At 37.7% G+C, this 16,921-nt stretch overlaps 1 protein-coding gene across 6 annotated transcripts in view; it reads left to right on the top strand.

Moving 5' to 3' along the window:
* LOC124383976 (lethal(3)malignant brain tumor-like protein 4) overlaps positions 1–16,921 on the top strand; it is a 71,409-nt gene that overhangs the window by 35,291 nt on the left and 19,197 nt on the right. For all 6 annotated transcript variants that reach the window (XM_046846399.1, XM_046846401.1, XM_046846402.1 and 3 more), the window contains 3 exons: positions 429–611; positions 2,415–2,561; positions 7,077–7,150. In XM_046846399.1, coding sequence (XP_046702355.1) covers positions 429–611; positions 2,415–2,561; positions 7,077–7,150 — 404 coding nt within the window. The remainder of the gene's footprint in view (positions 1–428; positions 612–2,414; positions 2,562–7,076; positions 7,151–16,921) is intronic.

The following is a 16,921-nucleotide window of genomic DNA, read 5'->3' as shown; positions in this document are numbered from 1 at the left end:
CAAAAGGTGCCGTATGCTTCTGATGCTGTTGGTATTGGAGCTGTAATGGCAACAGGACCCTGTACTACTCAGAGGGAAGGAGTCAGATGGTGCTCCAGATGTTCAATGGAAAATGCTTCTTTTTTCAGCAGATTGATGTTGCCTATAGCAAATGAAAAAATCCTATAGAAACCCATGTGCACTCATTAAACAGATACATCACGTGAGCATTTATAGTGATTGTATTGTCCATGCATTTTAAGGATTTTAGATAAAGGCATCTGTTATTAATAAATGTACGAGCGTGATCCTGCCTTCGTGCTGGAAAATGCCGATGTTTGTCGATAGCAAAAAAACACAGAGCTATAACATTTAAATTGTTTATTTATTTATTTATTTTTTAAAGCATTTTTCACTCTGCTCTTTTATTGCTTCTTTCTGGTTCCTAGTGCCTTCGGCTGTCCCTACTCGGACATTAACATGAAGAAGGAGGTAGTGCTGCCCGATCGGCTCGGCGGCGAAAAGCAAATCACCTTCGTCCCAGTGCAGTTTGTGCAGAAAACCAAGAGGCTGTGTGCCGAGCAAGAGGAGGAGGAGGTGGTGAACGACAAAGACAGCCATGAGGAGAGCAGGTTCGAATGATATGAACTACTTTGTGTGCATTTTCTTTTCTTTATTTCCCATTCTTTACGTTAATTATGTGTATGATGTGATGATTATAATGTCTGCATTTTGGGTTCATTAGGTTTTGATTAGAGTCTGTGAAGAATTAATAATAAAAAAAATGGTTCACATTGTTGTTCTATTGTACAGCATATTTTGTCTACCGCACTATTTTTGAAACCGAGTAGTTTTTGTGAAATATTTATGTTGTGTGCAGGGATTTCCACACAGCCTGAAAAAAGTCTAACATTTAAAAAACTTGAGTCGTAAATTCCCTGTTCTAGGTCTTAATTTTAATGTAACGCTAGCTCTAATGCTAATTAAAATGCACTCGTTTCGAATGTTTTTTTGTTTTTGTTTTGTTTCCGTGGTGTTCCGTAGTTCTTTCTCTCGCCTGTCCAAATATAATTCTCTGTATTACGACTGTAAATGAGACCAACACGCACCAGCCAATCAGCTTTCAGCTATTGCCGCAAATCTCTTGAATTGAACCACGGACATAAAACGGATTTTATTTTTCAGCTATGTAGAAGTGCAAGTTCAGCGATACTTGGCTTGAAAATATTTTATTTTGGACTTATTTAAAGCCAGTTGCTAACATCTGTGTGTGTGTTTGATGTTGTAATATACAGTAGGTCTTAATTTAATTCTTAATGGTCTTATAAAAGTCTTAAGTTTGAATTGGTGAACCCTGCCGAAAACCCTGTTTGAAAGTGGGAAAGCCCGTGTTTAAGCGCGAGCGAGCTGAAATTTGCAGGAATCGTCACACGACTAAAATGCTTGTTTTCTCAGTGATTAAACAGCAATGAAGTGGAGATTTTCCTTATTACCCTAGATGATGTTTTGCCTCAAACTCTTAGAACCGGTCACGTTCATTAACCATTCATTCCGCATGAAACCTCATGAGTAAATGAGCAATGGCCAGGTTTCAAAACTACTCTTTCATGCCCAAATTCACATTTTTCAGAGTTTTAATCCTCTGCACAGCTTTATTGAGATCTCATCCTAGCAGTGAGTCGACAGGCTGCGTGTCATGTTTATTCCCAGCAGAAACCTTGAAGATGCTGAAATCACGTTTCTTGCTTGTCTTTCAAACACTCATGGGGTGCTGCATTGGCATAATTGCCCACTCAGCATCACTGAGCCAATTTATGTACCATTATAGAGATCGTATGAAACTGCATTATTTTTTATTTAATTTTTTTTCTTCTTTTTTTTTTTCCCCCCAAGAGCAAGGCTGTGGACATAAGCCATGTGGCTCAGCGAGCTCGTTATATGAAACATCCGCGCTGTGCTGGGGGTCCTTACGTTCAGTAGTGTAGAGAGAAACATGTTCTCATTTTCTTCTGTTAAGGCTTATAAAGGCTGAATTAGTGTGCATCAGTGTGTGCATGACATCAGTGTTTATTCTCTTAGTGTAGTTACTTGTAAAAAAAAAACAACAAAAAAAAAAATGTCCACAAAGGTGGTGCCAGTTTTGTTCGTGGAGCTTCGTATTTTTATGCCTCATCTTATTATCGCACTGTTCATCATTATTGTGCTGGTCTCATTATTATTATTATTTTTAAAGTGTCCTGGGTGTAGCCAGTGCCAGGAGAGGTTTTAATCCTCCACTCCAATCTAAATGCAAATTGCTCATCTTCAAATCCTCTTCCTAGTCCCTTATACTTTTATTGATCTGCTAGTATTCGGCATACTTGGGACAACTGTTAAGAATGTCTTTTCTTTTTTTCAATCGGTGCAGATTGTCTCTCTTTTTCTCCCTCTCTCAGGGAAGAGCTGTCAGGCTGTGACTCGGCGCCTCGTCCTCGTGGTCGGCCTCCTGGCCATGCCACAATAAAAAGAGAGTACAAGGAGGAACCTTCATCTCAGGGACAGAAGGCGTACTCACCAGTAGGGAAGAGGAATCGTCTAACCAGGTGAAGCTCAGCTCAGCATAATATCATTATAACTCCACAAGAGCAACATTATGCCCGCAAACGAGGACAGCTCAGACCCAGCAGGGACTTTCTGTCTGAGGTTCAATAATTCAACTAGGCTTATAATGAGATTGTGCTGATATGATGAAACTCTGTGTAACCTAAGACAATGATTTTCTTTTTTTTTTGAGAACTTTCAGAGATAGTTATGACTTGGTGCACCGAATCGGTGCATAAAGAGCTATGAGAATGCATTTACCTGTTCTGCTGTGCTATGGTTGCTATGTGGAGTTTTCTAGGCTCTTTTCATGCTCTTTTGGGGTTCTACTGGGTTCTCTGGTTTTCTTCATTATTCCCAAAAATATATCTTTAGGTGAAATATAGTCCCCTACTGTAAATGGAGTGTGCATGGTGCCGTGCGGAGGACTGGGGTCCTTGAGTGTTTCTTTCTTCACGCTCAAATTTCTCAGGATACGGGCTACAGATCTTATACATTAGACTAGTAAGAAACTAGTAGGACCAAAGTGCTATCATCAATTGACAAAAGGAACACAGAACTACACAGACATCGAAACTATCAAAATAAAGCGCAGGTCAAATTTAAATCAAATTCAAATTTTATTAAAAAAATAAGAGTAAAGTAACATAAAACTAAATAAAATAAATAAAATAAAAGTATGTTAAAATATAGTCTGAATATGAAATATAATCTGAATATGAATAAAAATAAATTATATATATATATATATATATATATATATAACACTGTAGCACAGATCAGTACGGTAGAGAAGGTTGTGCAAGTGGAGTGTCTTGTATAAAATATACAAAAATTAATACTGTACATGTAAACATTTGGTTCAACTAAACATCAGGTTTAACAACATCATAAAGGTGGTGAAGGGAACATTTTCTGTTTAGAACTACATATTTACTAGCTTTCAATTTTAAACTCCAGAAAGTGGAGACCCTGTGCAGACTCTTTCTTTAGTCCTTTACACTAAAGTCCTTTACACAATGCCAGTTACTTTTCACAGATCTTTACTAGTGTCACTGATTGATGAAGTTTGCATTACGTAGAAATTGTTTTTTAATTCATGCTAAAAAAAAAAAAATGGAGGACCTTTTTATATTGTACATGTAGTTATGGAATTCAGCCCAGATTTTGTTGGGATTATTCGGGTACAGTGTGACAAGTGATGATCCTGAAAGACACAACTGGCAATGCAGTTTTTCGTTGATGAGTAAGGCAGTGCAATATGTGTATCTCAGTGCTACCTTGCTAACTTTTTAACTACTACAATCTGAATTGTTATACATGAAATACATTATATGTACATTAAATCAATTATATTCCATTAGACTGTTTTATGTCAACAAGTAGCGGTGACGTTTGTCGCCGCTCTGCCACGTGGGTGGAACAGCGCCAACTCGTCTAGCTATTTAATAATGTAATTGCATCAGTCCCACATTTCCCATGAGATCCCGGATAGAATGTGCTGTCTTATTTTTCAGTACCAAGTACACGAGGGGGCGCTTCACGTTCCCTGCATGATTAATATTAAATGGCTTTGTATGTTCTGAGGGTTGTGTTAATACTGTGTAGGTGTGAGAGGAGATTGATAACCCCTTCAGTAAAAGCGGAAAGTGGAACAGTCTTTGAGAATTATGTAAGGATGAGCTTACATAAAGGGGACAGGAAATGGAATTCGAAGCAAGATAATTGAGGCAATAGTTATAGTACCTTAGAAGTCAATAGTCAGGATTCTTCCTTTTAGTCTCCCAGAAATAATGCAGGTATTGTTTTGCTGGCAAAGACAAAACAGCAGTCAAATAAATATCTGTCTGTCTCATTACAGCCTTCTAATTTATAATCGAACTGAAATGATGGAGTGCAGTCAACAGTTTTCTGCGGAAGCTGTTCAGTGAATCGATTCATTTCGCAGCTTTCTCCCCAAAAATGCTCTCTAATCCTATCTCTTTTATTTCCCATCATTAACCGCTCAAGTTCTGTTTAGCTTGCTTTCACTAATAGCATGTTCCGGAGCTATTTCTGCATGAAAACTATAAACAAGAGGAATTCTCAGAGAGTCTGTCTTGGCTCAGGCTTATTCTCTCCCTTGGGCTGATCCAGAGACAGCACTATGACCTCTCCATGAGAACAAGATGGCATTTTCTTCCTTTTTCTGTCTGCATGTAATATAAAGCTATAGTAACTCTAGAATGTTGCAGCAGACTTCTTTTAACTGATATCGTATATCTAAATCCAATCCGTTCAGACTGACTCTAAGAGGTTATCTTTCCATTATAATGTCTGTAGGTACTGCAGGAATATACACTCACTGTGCACTTTATTAAGAATAGCTGTACAACTGCACGTAACAGCCAATCATGTGCAGTAAATAAAGTCCTGTGGATACAGGTCAAGAGCTTCAGTAAATGTTTTTACAGTAAGAACTGCCCAAATGGTGAAGATTTTGACCTCTCTGTTTTTGACTGTGGCATGAAGCCAGGACATGTTGTTTTAAGTATTTCAGAAAAAAAACAAAAACGGTTGATTGTCTGGGATTTTCACACACACACCAGTTTCTCAGAGAGAACTGTGTGAAAGGCAATTCAGCTAGTTGCAGTTCTGTGTCTCGATGAGAGAGTTCAGAGAGGAATGACCAGACTGGTTCAAGCTGACAGGAAGTCTCTCAAAACCACTCTTTACAACCACAGTGATCTCAGAACAAACAGCACACTGGACCTTAAGGGAAATGACCATGTCAGGTTCCACTCCTGTCAGCCAAAGAATCTGAGGGAACATTGGGCACAGGAACTGGATAGTTAAGGAATTTGTTGGGGAAAATGTCACCAGGTTTATTTCAGTTATGTTTTAGTGAGTGTTATTTACATCCTCAGATTCTTCTTCTTAGATCAGCAAAGCTAAAATTTTTGAAAATGAGTAATATGTAATCAGTGCATCTATGTGGTTAACTGTTTTTTTTTTTTACTTTTTTTCCTTTCTTTAAGAGTTGTCTGTAAGCAGTCAATTCAATGACTGTATCTGTGCTGCATTTGACTGACTACCTTTTAGAATCTTTTTTTTTGTTTAATCATTTGTTACAGATGCACCAATTTCCTCAAGTTAATTAAAAGCCAGGTCATCTTGTAGGCAATTACACAGTGTAATCATCCATCTGGATTGACAGATTCAGCAAGAACATCTTTAAATGTTACAGAATATAAAAGTATAAAGTTGTAAAAATTGCTGAGAACTTCTAAAACAAATTGGCGTGGGTGGTGGGGATTCGGATCTGCTGAATTTGTGGCACAGGATTCTGGTTACTTTGGATGCAATGAATGGGGAGTTAGATATAAATGTGTATAATGACAGTCTGTAATGCTTCACACACAAAAAATTATTTAGGAGGATGAAGAACTAAAGTAACCACTAAAGTTACTTAAGTGTACAGCTATTCAAATTATATATACCAATCAGGCATAACTTTATGACCACCTGCCTAATGGTTTCCATTTCTGCTGCCAAAACAGTTCTGACACATCGAGCATCAACAGCATTAACTTCTTCAGCAGTTTGAGCTACAGGAGCTCGTCTGTTGGATCGGACCACACGGCCCAGCCTTCGCTCCCCATGTGCATCAACGAGACTTGGCCTCCATGACCCTGTTGCCGCGTTACCACTGTTCCTTCCTTGGACCACTTTTGATAGATACTGACCACTGCAGACTAGGAACATCTCACAAGAGCTGCAGTTTTGGAGATGCGTCTAGACATCACTATTTGGCCCTCGTGAAACTCGCTCAAATCTTTACGCTTGCCCATTTTTCCTGCTTCTGACACATCAACTTTGAGCACAAAATGATGCCAAATATACCCTACACACTAACAGGTGAAATGATGAAAAGATAATCAGTGTTATTCACTACATGTCAGTGGTCGTAAAGTTATGCCTGATTTGTGTATAATTTGAGGGCAAGTAGTTTTTTTCCCTTTTTCTTTTACTTCTCTATGTTACTCAGACTCTGAGGATGTTATTTCCCAAGACCTGTATAATAGCGCTATTGCTCTTTAGCAGTGCATTAATATATGCGTTCAGTTTACAGTATTCCCACTGCCACCTTCTGGATATGAAGTGCATTGATTTGGTGAAGGTACTAAAAGGTAAAAAGGTCCTAAATCTGCCAATTTAAATCTTTTCAAGTGTACACCTTTTATGAATATAATTAGTATGGCTTTTACCTAGAAAGATCAATGTTGTGAACATTTACAGGTTTACTACATGCCTACATTTCCAGGTAAGAAATGCATAATGAAGGTATAAAAGAGTAACATCCCATTGGAACAGGGAGAATAGTTTTGTGCCATTTCTGAGGCATCTCTAAAATATATGCTTGATCCATTTTATCATCGGGTCAAATATGCTCGCTCATTCTCTCACCTGTAAATATCAGTGACTTTCTGTTTTGTTGTATTGTAATTTGTGTTTTTTTTTCTCTCTATTCTATCCAGGATTGCACAGTCAACAAAATATCTGCGCATCAAAGATGAGGAGGAGGAGATTGAGCTTAACAGTGTGATTGCAGGTAGGAAATGCTTTCTTGTGTTCCGTGCCAGCATGTCGAAATGTGATTTTTTTTTTGTTTTGTTTTTTGGCGAAATTTGAGATTTTCTTATTTCAAAAAGCTTTGAGCATGTGCTATTTATATCCCTCTCACCTGGATATGCTGTCTGGGTAATGTAGTGTATCCTTCATGCCGTCCTGATAATAGATACCAGTTTCATTTTATTTCTCCATCTTTTTCTTTTTCCCCCACCTTCTTGGTGCTGTTTGAAATCTATGTTGTTTGATTGCTTTTCATTCTTGGACTACTAAAAAATTCAGTGCTTGTTGTTTGGTTTTCCTAAATTAGATCAGTGTCGAATACCATTCTCAGAAGTATTGATCTGGTGTGATGTAGGCCATCATCAGTCCTTGTTCATTACTCACTGATCAAACAGTCTTTTTTTTTGTCCATCTGTCTTCTTATTCACACTCATGTACATCCTTCCAAATGCAAGTTGAATTGCTGCAGCTTCTGTGTACTGGCTTTTGGGCCGATGAGCAATATCTCTGCCTTATCAGAATTTGATAATAGAAAGTTATTCGTCATCCAATCTTTTAATTCTTTAATGCACTCAGTTAACCGAGCCAATTGAGTTGTTTTGTCTGGTTTTGATTTTATATATATATATATATATATATATATATATATATATATATATAGCTGAGTATCATCGGCATAACAGTTGAAGCTAATCCCATGCCTTCTAATAATATATCCCAAGGGAAGCATGTATATTGTGAAAAGCAGGGGTCCTAGAACTGAACCTTGTGGCACCCCATAATTTACTTGCATTAGCCTAAATAGTTCTCCATTTAAATCTACAAAATGGTAATGATCAGACAGGTAGGATTTAAACCAGCTTAATGCCTGTCCCTGAATGCTGATGTAATTCTGTAAGCAAACCAGGAGAAAGTCATAGTGCTGCATTTGACACTATAGATTAAGATTTAGTAAAACTAACACATAGTTGTCAAACTACTATAGAAATTAAACTTGTATAAACTGTAGTCAATGTGCAGCTTAAAAAGCAGTACAGATTTACTGTCCTCTGAAAATAACTCAACATACAGCCATTATTGTCACCATGCTAAGTGATAACCAGTGGTGGACAAAGTACACAAAGCATGTACTTGAGTAAAAGTGGAGATAGAGTAGGTAAAATATGACTCCAGTAAAAGAAAAAGTGCTCTCTTTAAACTTTCACTTGAGTAACAGTTCAAAAAGTATTGGCCTTCAAATGTACTTATGTATCCAAGTACTATAATTTATTAATGGCTGTAATGTTCCTCTTATCATTTTTCTCACAAAACTCTTGTTTAATCAAGCCAAGTCAAGAAGCTTTTATTGTCATTTCTACAATATATAGCTGACGCAGTACACAGTGAAATGAGACAACGTTCCTCAAGAACCCTGGAGCTACGACACACAGCGTAAAGCTACATAACAGAACACAGAGCAAGGACTAAGTGTTCTTGCCACATAAAGTGCATCGTGTGCAACCGAGTGCAAACAGTGCCGACAGACAACACAAGACAGTGTGGGACAAAATAGTGCCAACCAGTAACCTACTGTATACTCTGATTATACAGTAATGTGCAAAAGAGGACTATAAATAAGACGGACTATAAACAAGAAAGTATTTGTAAACATAAACACTGTGCAGAGAAAAAAAAACAGCAGTAGCAGCAGTCGAGAGGTGCAAAAACAACATGTAAACAGTATAATATGATTAAATATAAATAATAGATGGTGGTGGAATGAATTGAGATGAGTAATGAGTGTGTTGAGTTTAGGTTGTACAATTCCTTAACACACAGTTGAGTTGAGTGTTGAGTGTGTGTGTGAGTTTCAGGTTCAGTTCAGTTCAGTTCTGTGTGTTGAGGAGCCTGATGGCTTGAGGGGAAAAAACAGTTGCACAGTCTGGATGTGACGGCCCAAATGAATAATCAACTCCGTTTAAGTTTAAATACTCTAATGTTACTCTCATCACACCAATCTATTAATAGAATGATATTAATAAGTCAAACACTGATTAATATCTAATAAATTATCATGAGCACAAAATCTCCTTTGCAACAACTTCAAAACAATCGCTAAATATAAGGCCACGGGTGTTGTGGCAAATTAGAGTCAGGAGCTTCTTCCATTATTTATTCCTCTCAAAATGTTCTGCTTGATGTTGAACTGATGCTGAACTGTATGTTGGTGCTAATTAGATACCACCATTGGCAGTTCTAGCTTGATTGAAGCCCTGGTTGAACCACGTCACGACCCAATGTTTCTCAGAGCAGTCCACAACTTTCTGAGAGCTTCTTTCATGTATAAATATCATCTAAATGCATTTATTGCACAATTAAATTCACATCATTGTGCACAATTGATCAAAATCTCAGAACCAAGAACCATAAAACTCCTTGGCTAATTGTAGCCATAAGATACATACAACATCTATATCCTTATAATATACTCTTTTAAATGTAGCCTTTTAAGCTGCACCTTTTCAGTACAATCACAGAAATCTTTTATGACATCACCTCAATTAAATGTAACCAAATCAATAAGTGCTGTTTAACTACAATCCAACTAGACTAGTTAAGTTGTAATTGTTTTGTTGCTACACACATTATGATAAACTACATACTATTAATAATAATGTTATGGAAGCTAAAAGAAATATTGTTGCTCTATGAGTGACCAGCATAACCTGTGATATACAGTTTTAAGCCTATTTCATATAATGCATTAGCTTATAGTATCCTCATAACGAGATGAGTGATAGAGCTGCACACACCTTTATCTTTTGCACCCCAACCCCCCCTTCTTTGCTATTGTTTCCTGAATTAAGCTCCTGAGGGTTTAGACCTTTTTTGTCCTCCATAATTTTAATTCAGCTCTGCATACTGATACATCGCCCCTCCTTTCTGAGTGTATGAGTGAGGGAGCTTCTCCAGGCAGAAGGTGCACCCTCCAAGTCTCGACCAGTTTTCCTTGACCTTATGTAATCATTAAATCATCACAGATTTTTTTTTTTTTTTAAATGGGCGCCCCGTGTCGCCTCTGCCAAGCAGCAATTAGAACAAGTTTAAAACGGAGCACGTGCTCTACCCTGATTGGTGGATTGCTGTGTGCTTGACTCATGCACTCATAAAAACAAAGGAACAACTGATTTTGCGAAATGTAGTTGAGTATAAAGTACGATATTTGACTTTGAAAGGACTATACAAATTTGTGTATCTTGTATTAAAGCAGTTTAAACTTTGTGATTTGAGTACAATTCTCTCATACTGACCACTAGATGTTGAACATGGCACCTCATGGCAAAAAACTCTGAGGATTTGAGAATTAGAATTGTTGCTCTCTACAAAGATAGCAGAGGCTAAAGGAATATCAGTAACACCCTAAAACTGAGTTACAGTACAGTGGCCATGTGTGGCAACACCCTGGTGAGGAGAACCAAGAAAATTGTGTTTTGCCTACAGTCAAGCATGGTGGTGGTAGCATCATGGTCTGGGGCTGCATGAGTGCTGCTGGTACTGGGGAGCTGCAGTTGATTAAGGGAAACATGGATTCCAACATGTACCCCATACACACCACCAAGATCACAACTGCCTCCTGAGGAAGCTGAAGGTGACTGTTGGAGTGGCCAAGTATGTCTCCAGACCTAAACCCTATTGAGCACCTGTGGGGCATCCTCAAGCAGAAGGTGGAGAAGCTCCATGTGTCAAACATCCAGCAACTCTGTGATGTCATTATAGAGGAGTAGAATGAGTTTTGGTGAATTCCATATCCAGAAGTAGTCAGTGCGACCTCAGATTACTATCATCATTGGGATATGAAGAAAGAATTTATTTGTGCTGTAATGTATATGTGACAAGTATAAAGCATCTTGGCCGAAATATAATTCTGTGAATTAATAGTTAAATAATGTTTGATTTGAATATTTCTTTGAAAAATGAAGGTTGTGTGTGTTTGTGGGTGTACATGTGTAGCTCTAAACCTGGGTATATATGTGTATGTGTGTGCACCTATAATGCTACAGAAATAGCATATTCTCACTGTGTCTCCTGAGAGTATGTGGGCCTGTGTGATATTCCCCTGCACATAGCTCTTTCTTCCCAAGCAGTGTAGCAGAGTGAGGCACTAATTTTAGTTGTGTGTGTGTGTGTGTGTGTGTGTGTGTGTGTGTGTGTGTGTGGTTGGTTGGTTGGTTGGTTGGTTGGTTGTTTTGTACACGTGTATATGCAAGTTCATATAGAAGCAAGGGATTGCCCCTTAAGGGAATAGGACCAGATGAAAGATCCCTAGGCATAATGACAACGTGTTACAACCATTGTCCAGTATGCACCACACACACACAAACACACACACACACACACACACACACACAGAGAAAAAATATTTTTCTCTCCTTGTGTTCTCCCACACCTTCAAGGCCAGGCAGTGGCAAGATTATCTTTGAAATGTTTTGCTTTGTTCATTCTCAGCGGCACTGTACATAGACACTGTATGTGCTGCTAAAAACAGCAATCAGTTCTTTGTCCTGAAAACAGACATAAGCACAGAAATCAAGGTCCATTAGAAAAAGAAAGTTCTGTATTTTTGCCTCCCTTGGGAAATATTTTATTATTTCATTAGCAGCTCGGAGACCTTAATCAACCAGGATCTTGCAGTGATTCAGATTTTATAGGATCTGATGCTGTATGCCTTAGACTTGCAGATGTTGTGGTCTAATTAACTGTAATTTCTTCAAAAAATAAAAAAACAGCATATCAGACTTTAATTTGTGGTGTGGTGTTACAGGAAAGCCGTATACAGTAAATACTAGGGGTGTAATGGTACACATATTTGTATCAAACCGTTTCGGTACAGGGATTTTGGTTCAGTGCATCTGAGTCCCCTCACAATTCCCTCACTCTGTACCAGAAATACTATTTGTAGTGTGTTGTAAAACTCATTTGCACATGCGTGAAATCGCCGCCACTTCCTGCCATCGCTAACACTAGCTATATACGCCCTTTAGGGTTTCATTTCCAGCTTCAAGAATTGCTCTAAAAATGAGAAAATCCTGACATTTCTACATATTGAGCGAGTGAATGAATGAAGGATGGAAGGAACGAAGACATTTGTTAAAGTATGCTAAAAAAAAAAAAGGATGTATAAAAATGTTTATATTAAATGTAAACACACTTGTTTACACATCTGTATTACAGAAATGGGGTCTAACATATGTATATTAAAAAAAAAAAATATATATATATATATATATATATATATATATATATATATATATATATATATATATATATATATATATAAAATTACATTTTAAATAAATGTTAAAATGTTTTAAATAATGTTAAATGTTTTAAATAAATGTTAATAAATAAATATTTCCATTTATTTAATTTTATTAATTTAATTTGTGCCAATTTAAACAATTACTCAATTTAATCAATATAATAAAAAATAATTGATCATTAATTTAATTAATATAATAATTAATTATAAATATAATAAAATGTAATTAATATAAATGTATTGCATACATTTTATGTATTCTTTTATTTTTATATAAAATAGAATATTTTATATTATTTACCCAAGCAGATATTTTATTTAAAATTGTTTTAAACCTTTTAGTCTTCAATTGCTCAGTTGAATCCTCAATGGATTTAAAGAAAAGCTTCAGCCCTATGATTTAAATGTAAATGCCATTAAGCAACACTGATTATTTTATCCTTACTCAAATCACTGTGTTCATATATTATCAAATAAACTGCACCGAAGGACAAACTGGGGTTTGATTCAAATGGTACATACTACAAAGTATATGAAAGCATTTTTAGATAAACAGCAACAAATAAAAATGCATTGTGTTTGCAAACCTGAATCTTTTTCACATGAAATTCAATTGACTTGAAAAGCAGGAAGCTTTTAGAATGACTCAGCTGCTTAAGAAGAATAAATAGTTTAAATGCTTTTCATTTTTGGTTCTTTTTCTGTCCCTGAGGCCCACAGTTTACTTCTCTCCTTTCTTGCTTCGAGCTCATGTTGGCAGACTGTGGACGGGGAGCTTCTTGCTGAGTATGCGGAGATATTTTGAGACCCGGTGACTCATGGAGGCTTTCAGTTGCTAAATCTTTAAGATCAGTCACACTGCCTTCCATCCAGTTGGTTTTTAGGGGGGGGGAATCGTTTAGGGTTTCATTGAATTTACTGGTGATTCAAGAGTTAGCTGGTGCCATCCTGTGGAATTTTGCTTTTGGCTATATACAGCTACTGAACTAGATTTTGATGATGATTGATGATTAGGGGCACTTGATGTGGTTGGGGAGATAATGCTGGTTTATTAAACTGCGGTGCGCTACCGGCGAGTGGGGAACAAACAGCAGAAACAAAGCAGGAGTGCCTGTCTATAGCACTTGTATTCTGTATTATGTTTGTGCAATGTGTGCAGTATTGTTTTTTTCCCTCTAATACTATAATGCATGAAACCCTCAGTATAGGATTGTGTAATAATTTTTTGACATTTAATATTACATTCTGTTAGTTATGCATTTCACTATGTTTGGAGTGTATCAGCTATAATTCCTTTTCAGTGCTCGGTTTCCTACTACTCTTGTCTCTGTGTGACGCAGGGGACTTTCTGTGAGCAGATCAGTGGCTCAGTGAGCATCCAGAAGGACAGACAAAAATAGACAATTGATCAGGATTTATATTTGAGAGAGAGAGACAGAGAGGTGGACGGGGTCAAAAAAGTGTGAAATGTACAGTAACTGTCAGTGATGGTTTTGACTTATCTGGAGGTGGATGCTGATTTGCACACAATCTCTTTCTGTGTGTGTTTCTGCCTCTCTGTAAGCAGATGGAGGATTGACCTTAATAAAGAGGCTGATGGGATGAAGCCAGAAGTACAGCACTGTGGTAGTCATTGGATTATAGTTATTAGCTATTAATCTGTGTACAAGGATTATTGCTGCACCACTAACTTGTGCTCTCATCTCAGCACATTTAACCTGGAGATGGTCTCTGTCAGGCATATAGTTTGTTTATGTTTAAAGTAAAATCATTTATTGATCTTTTATAGGTATCTTCCTACTCAAACAATATTTTCACATCTTTATTTTTAAATTGTGCCAGTTTGACCTCTTTTTCTTCCTACTTCAGAAAGACTTTGTATTTTTGTTTGATATAATTTTTTTTTCCTCAACAAAATGTACCGTATTTTCCGGATTATAAGCCGCTACTTTTTTCCCACGCTTTGAACCCCACGGCTTAAACAACGAAGCGGCTAATTTATGGATTTTTCCTGGGTTTTTCCCGGTTTCACAAACTTCAAGCCAAAAAACTGAGACCCATAACATTAGACCAATGAAATTGCGGAACGGGTTCAGGTGAACCAATGAAACTCTTTTATATTAAATCAGATGCGCTCCCACTGAATCAGGCCGCACCACATCATAAATATGGATGAGGTTCCTCTGACGTTTGACCTGCCGCTCACTCACTAACTCCAGTTGCAACAGAAATCATATAAGCACAGACAGGTTTCCAAAACTCGTGCTTTTTGATTTTTCTTGGCAACAGAGTGACAGGTTAGTCAAAGAAACTTAGAAATGAGCATCAGAAAATAATAAGGACATATTCCTCGGTCTTGCACACATGCAATAATACCGGAAAACTGCGGCGGAAGGCTATTCCCAAAATGCCGCTCTGCTCTTAAAGGAGCCACAACATATTTCTCCCGTTACACCGTGTAACAGACACTGTCTTTCGTTAAAGCCTTTAGTAAAGTTCATTAGTTTCAGTGTAGACGGCTTATAGACAGGTGCGGCTTATTTATGTTCAAAATAAAAATCTTTGTCAAATTCAGTGGGTGCGGCTTATATATGGGTGCGCTTAATAGTCCGGAAATTACGGTACATTCATTGCATTTGGCAGACGACCTTATCCAGAGTGACTTAAATTGTATCTCATTCATACAACAGAGTAGCTATGGGGTTAAGAAGTGGCAGCTTGGTACAGTATGGCTGGGATTTGAACTCATGACATGGCTTTTAGGGGGTCCATGATTCCATCCAATCGTTTGTTCGTCTGAGATTTTTTTTAGCCTGATATCTCAAGGTCGAGTAGTTAATTCGACATAAATCCTCTAAACATTTCTCATTGCAGCCAGCAAAGATTTTGGAACCGATCCAAACACGATCAAGATCATTGCAAGGTCTGAAATAGTCTTCATAAATAGCTTTCTTGCTGTTCGAAGGACATCCATGAGTGTGTCATCTGAAAAGCTGTTTGCCACAACGCTGGAGGAATGCAGTTGTCTAAAATATCTTTGTATGCCTGACCTGTTCCAGCAAAATAATACCCTTGTGGAAAAAGTGAAATCCATAATGACATGGTTTGATTAGATGGCTGGCCTACACCCCACTGAACACCTTTGGGATTAGTTGAATTGACTACTTTTGACCAGGCGTCCTCAACTGCCATCTCTGCCTAATCTCTCACACTCTTCTGGCTTAATGGTTATTAAACCCCAAAGCCATGGTTTACCATCTAGTACAAACGCTTTCCAGAAGAGTGGAGTCTGGAAACAGCTCAATAATAATTAACATGGTTATGAAATGCAATGCTTTATATCACCGACAGTTAGAGACAACTTGTATTGTCGTTGCATAGTACAGGTACACAACAACTAAATGCAGCTCAGCATCTACCAGTAGTGCAACCCAAGTATCATTGTACAAATTGAAAAAGTGTAAATTTATGTACAGCAAATGATATGTTCGTTTCTCCGATATCTACTGTAGTGGAAGGTACCTCAATGGCAGGTCATTGGGTACCAATGGTGTGTTGGGCAGGTTCACCACCGTTTACAGGACTTTCTGTTCACACACTGTGGAGCTGCCATACCATACTGGTGGATTAGTTAGGATGCTTGCAATAATGCAGTAGTAAAAGCTTTAAGTCTCCTTAAGAAGTATAGACGCTGTTGGGCCTTCCCAACCATAGTTAAATGTCAGGACAGATCCTCAGAAGTGTTGGCACTCAGAAACTTATAGTCTTCTCCAGTCTCATTGATGTAGATGGGTAAATGCCTGCAGCTGTAATTCTCTTTTTTTTGACGTCCACAATGAGCTCATGGAATTGAGGGTGAGGTTGTTGATGGGACACCATGCTTTCGGGCTTGGGATGTCCTCACGATGGGCTGTTGTTGGTCTGGCCGATCACCGCAGTGCTATCTGTATACTTGATGAAGATGTTGGAGTTATGCAGAGGAACACGGTCATACGTGAACAGCTTTTCAATCATGCAAATTAGTAACACAAGAAGTAATAAACTCGGTGGTGATGGCATTCCATCTTGGACATTGTCCTTCGTGTTCTATTTGTTAGTGTTAAGTCAGTTTGCTCTAAAGGTTGTAACCGTACACACACTTTTATATATACATCTGTATTACAGAAAAGGGGTCAAACAACTGTAAACTATTTAATTACATTTACATAATAAAAAACCGAGGTACGTACCAAACCGTGAATTTTGATTCTCAAAGTCAGTTCATTAAAGCTTTATTTTAAATGCACCACTGCTGCTTTACTGGCAGTTTGTTAGCAATATCTGGTGATGCAGGAAAACCAAGCATGATATGATATTTCCATCATTATCACCCACCTCTTATCCTGCATATCAGCAAAATTCCCACACACCTGTTCGCTTCATTATTACTTTGCTCACTGACAATGAAGACAA

Source organism: Silurus meridionalis, chromosome 4 (assembly GCF_014805685.1).
Source record: "Silurus meridionalis isolate SWU-2019-XX chromosome 4, ASM1480568v1, whole genome shotgun sequence".
NCBI lineage: Eukaryota > Metazoa > Chordata > Actinopteri > Siluriformes > Siluridae > Silurus > Silurus meridionalis.
Note: the sequence above shows the minus strand (reverse complement) of the source record. Positions and strands in the feature narration are given on the sequence as shown.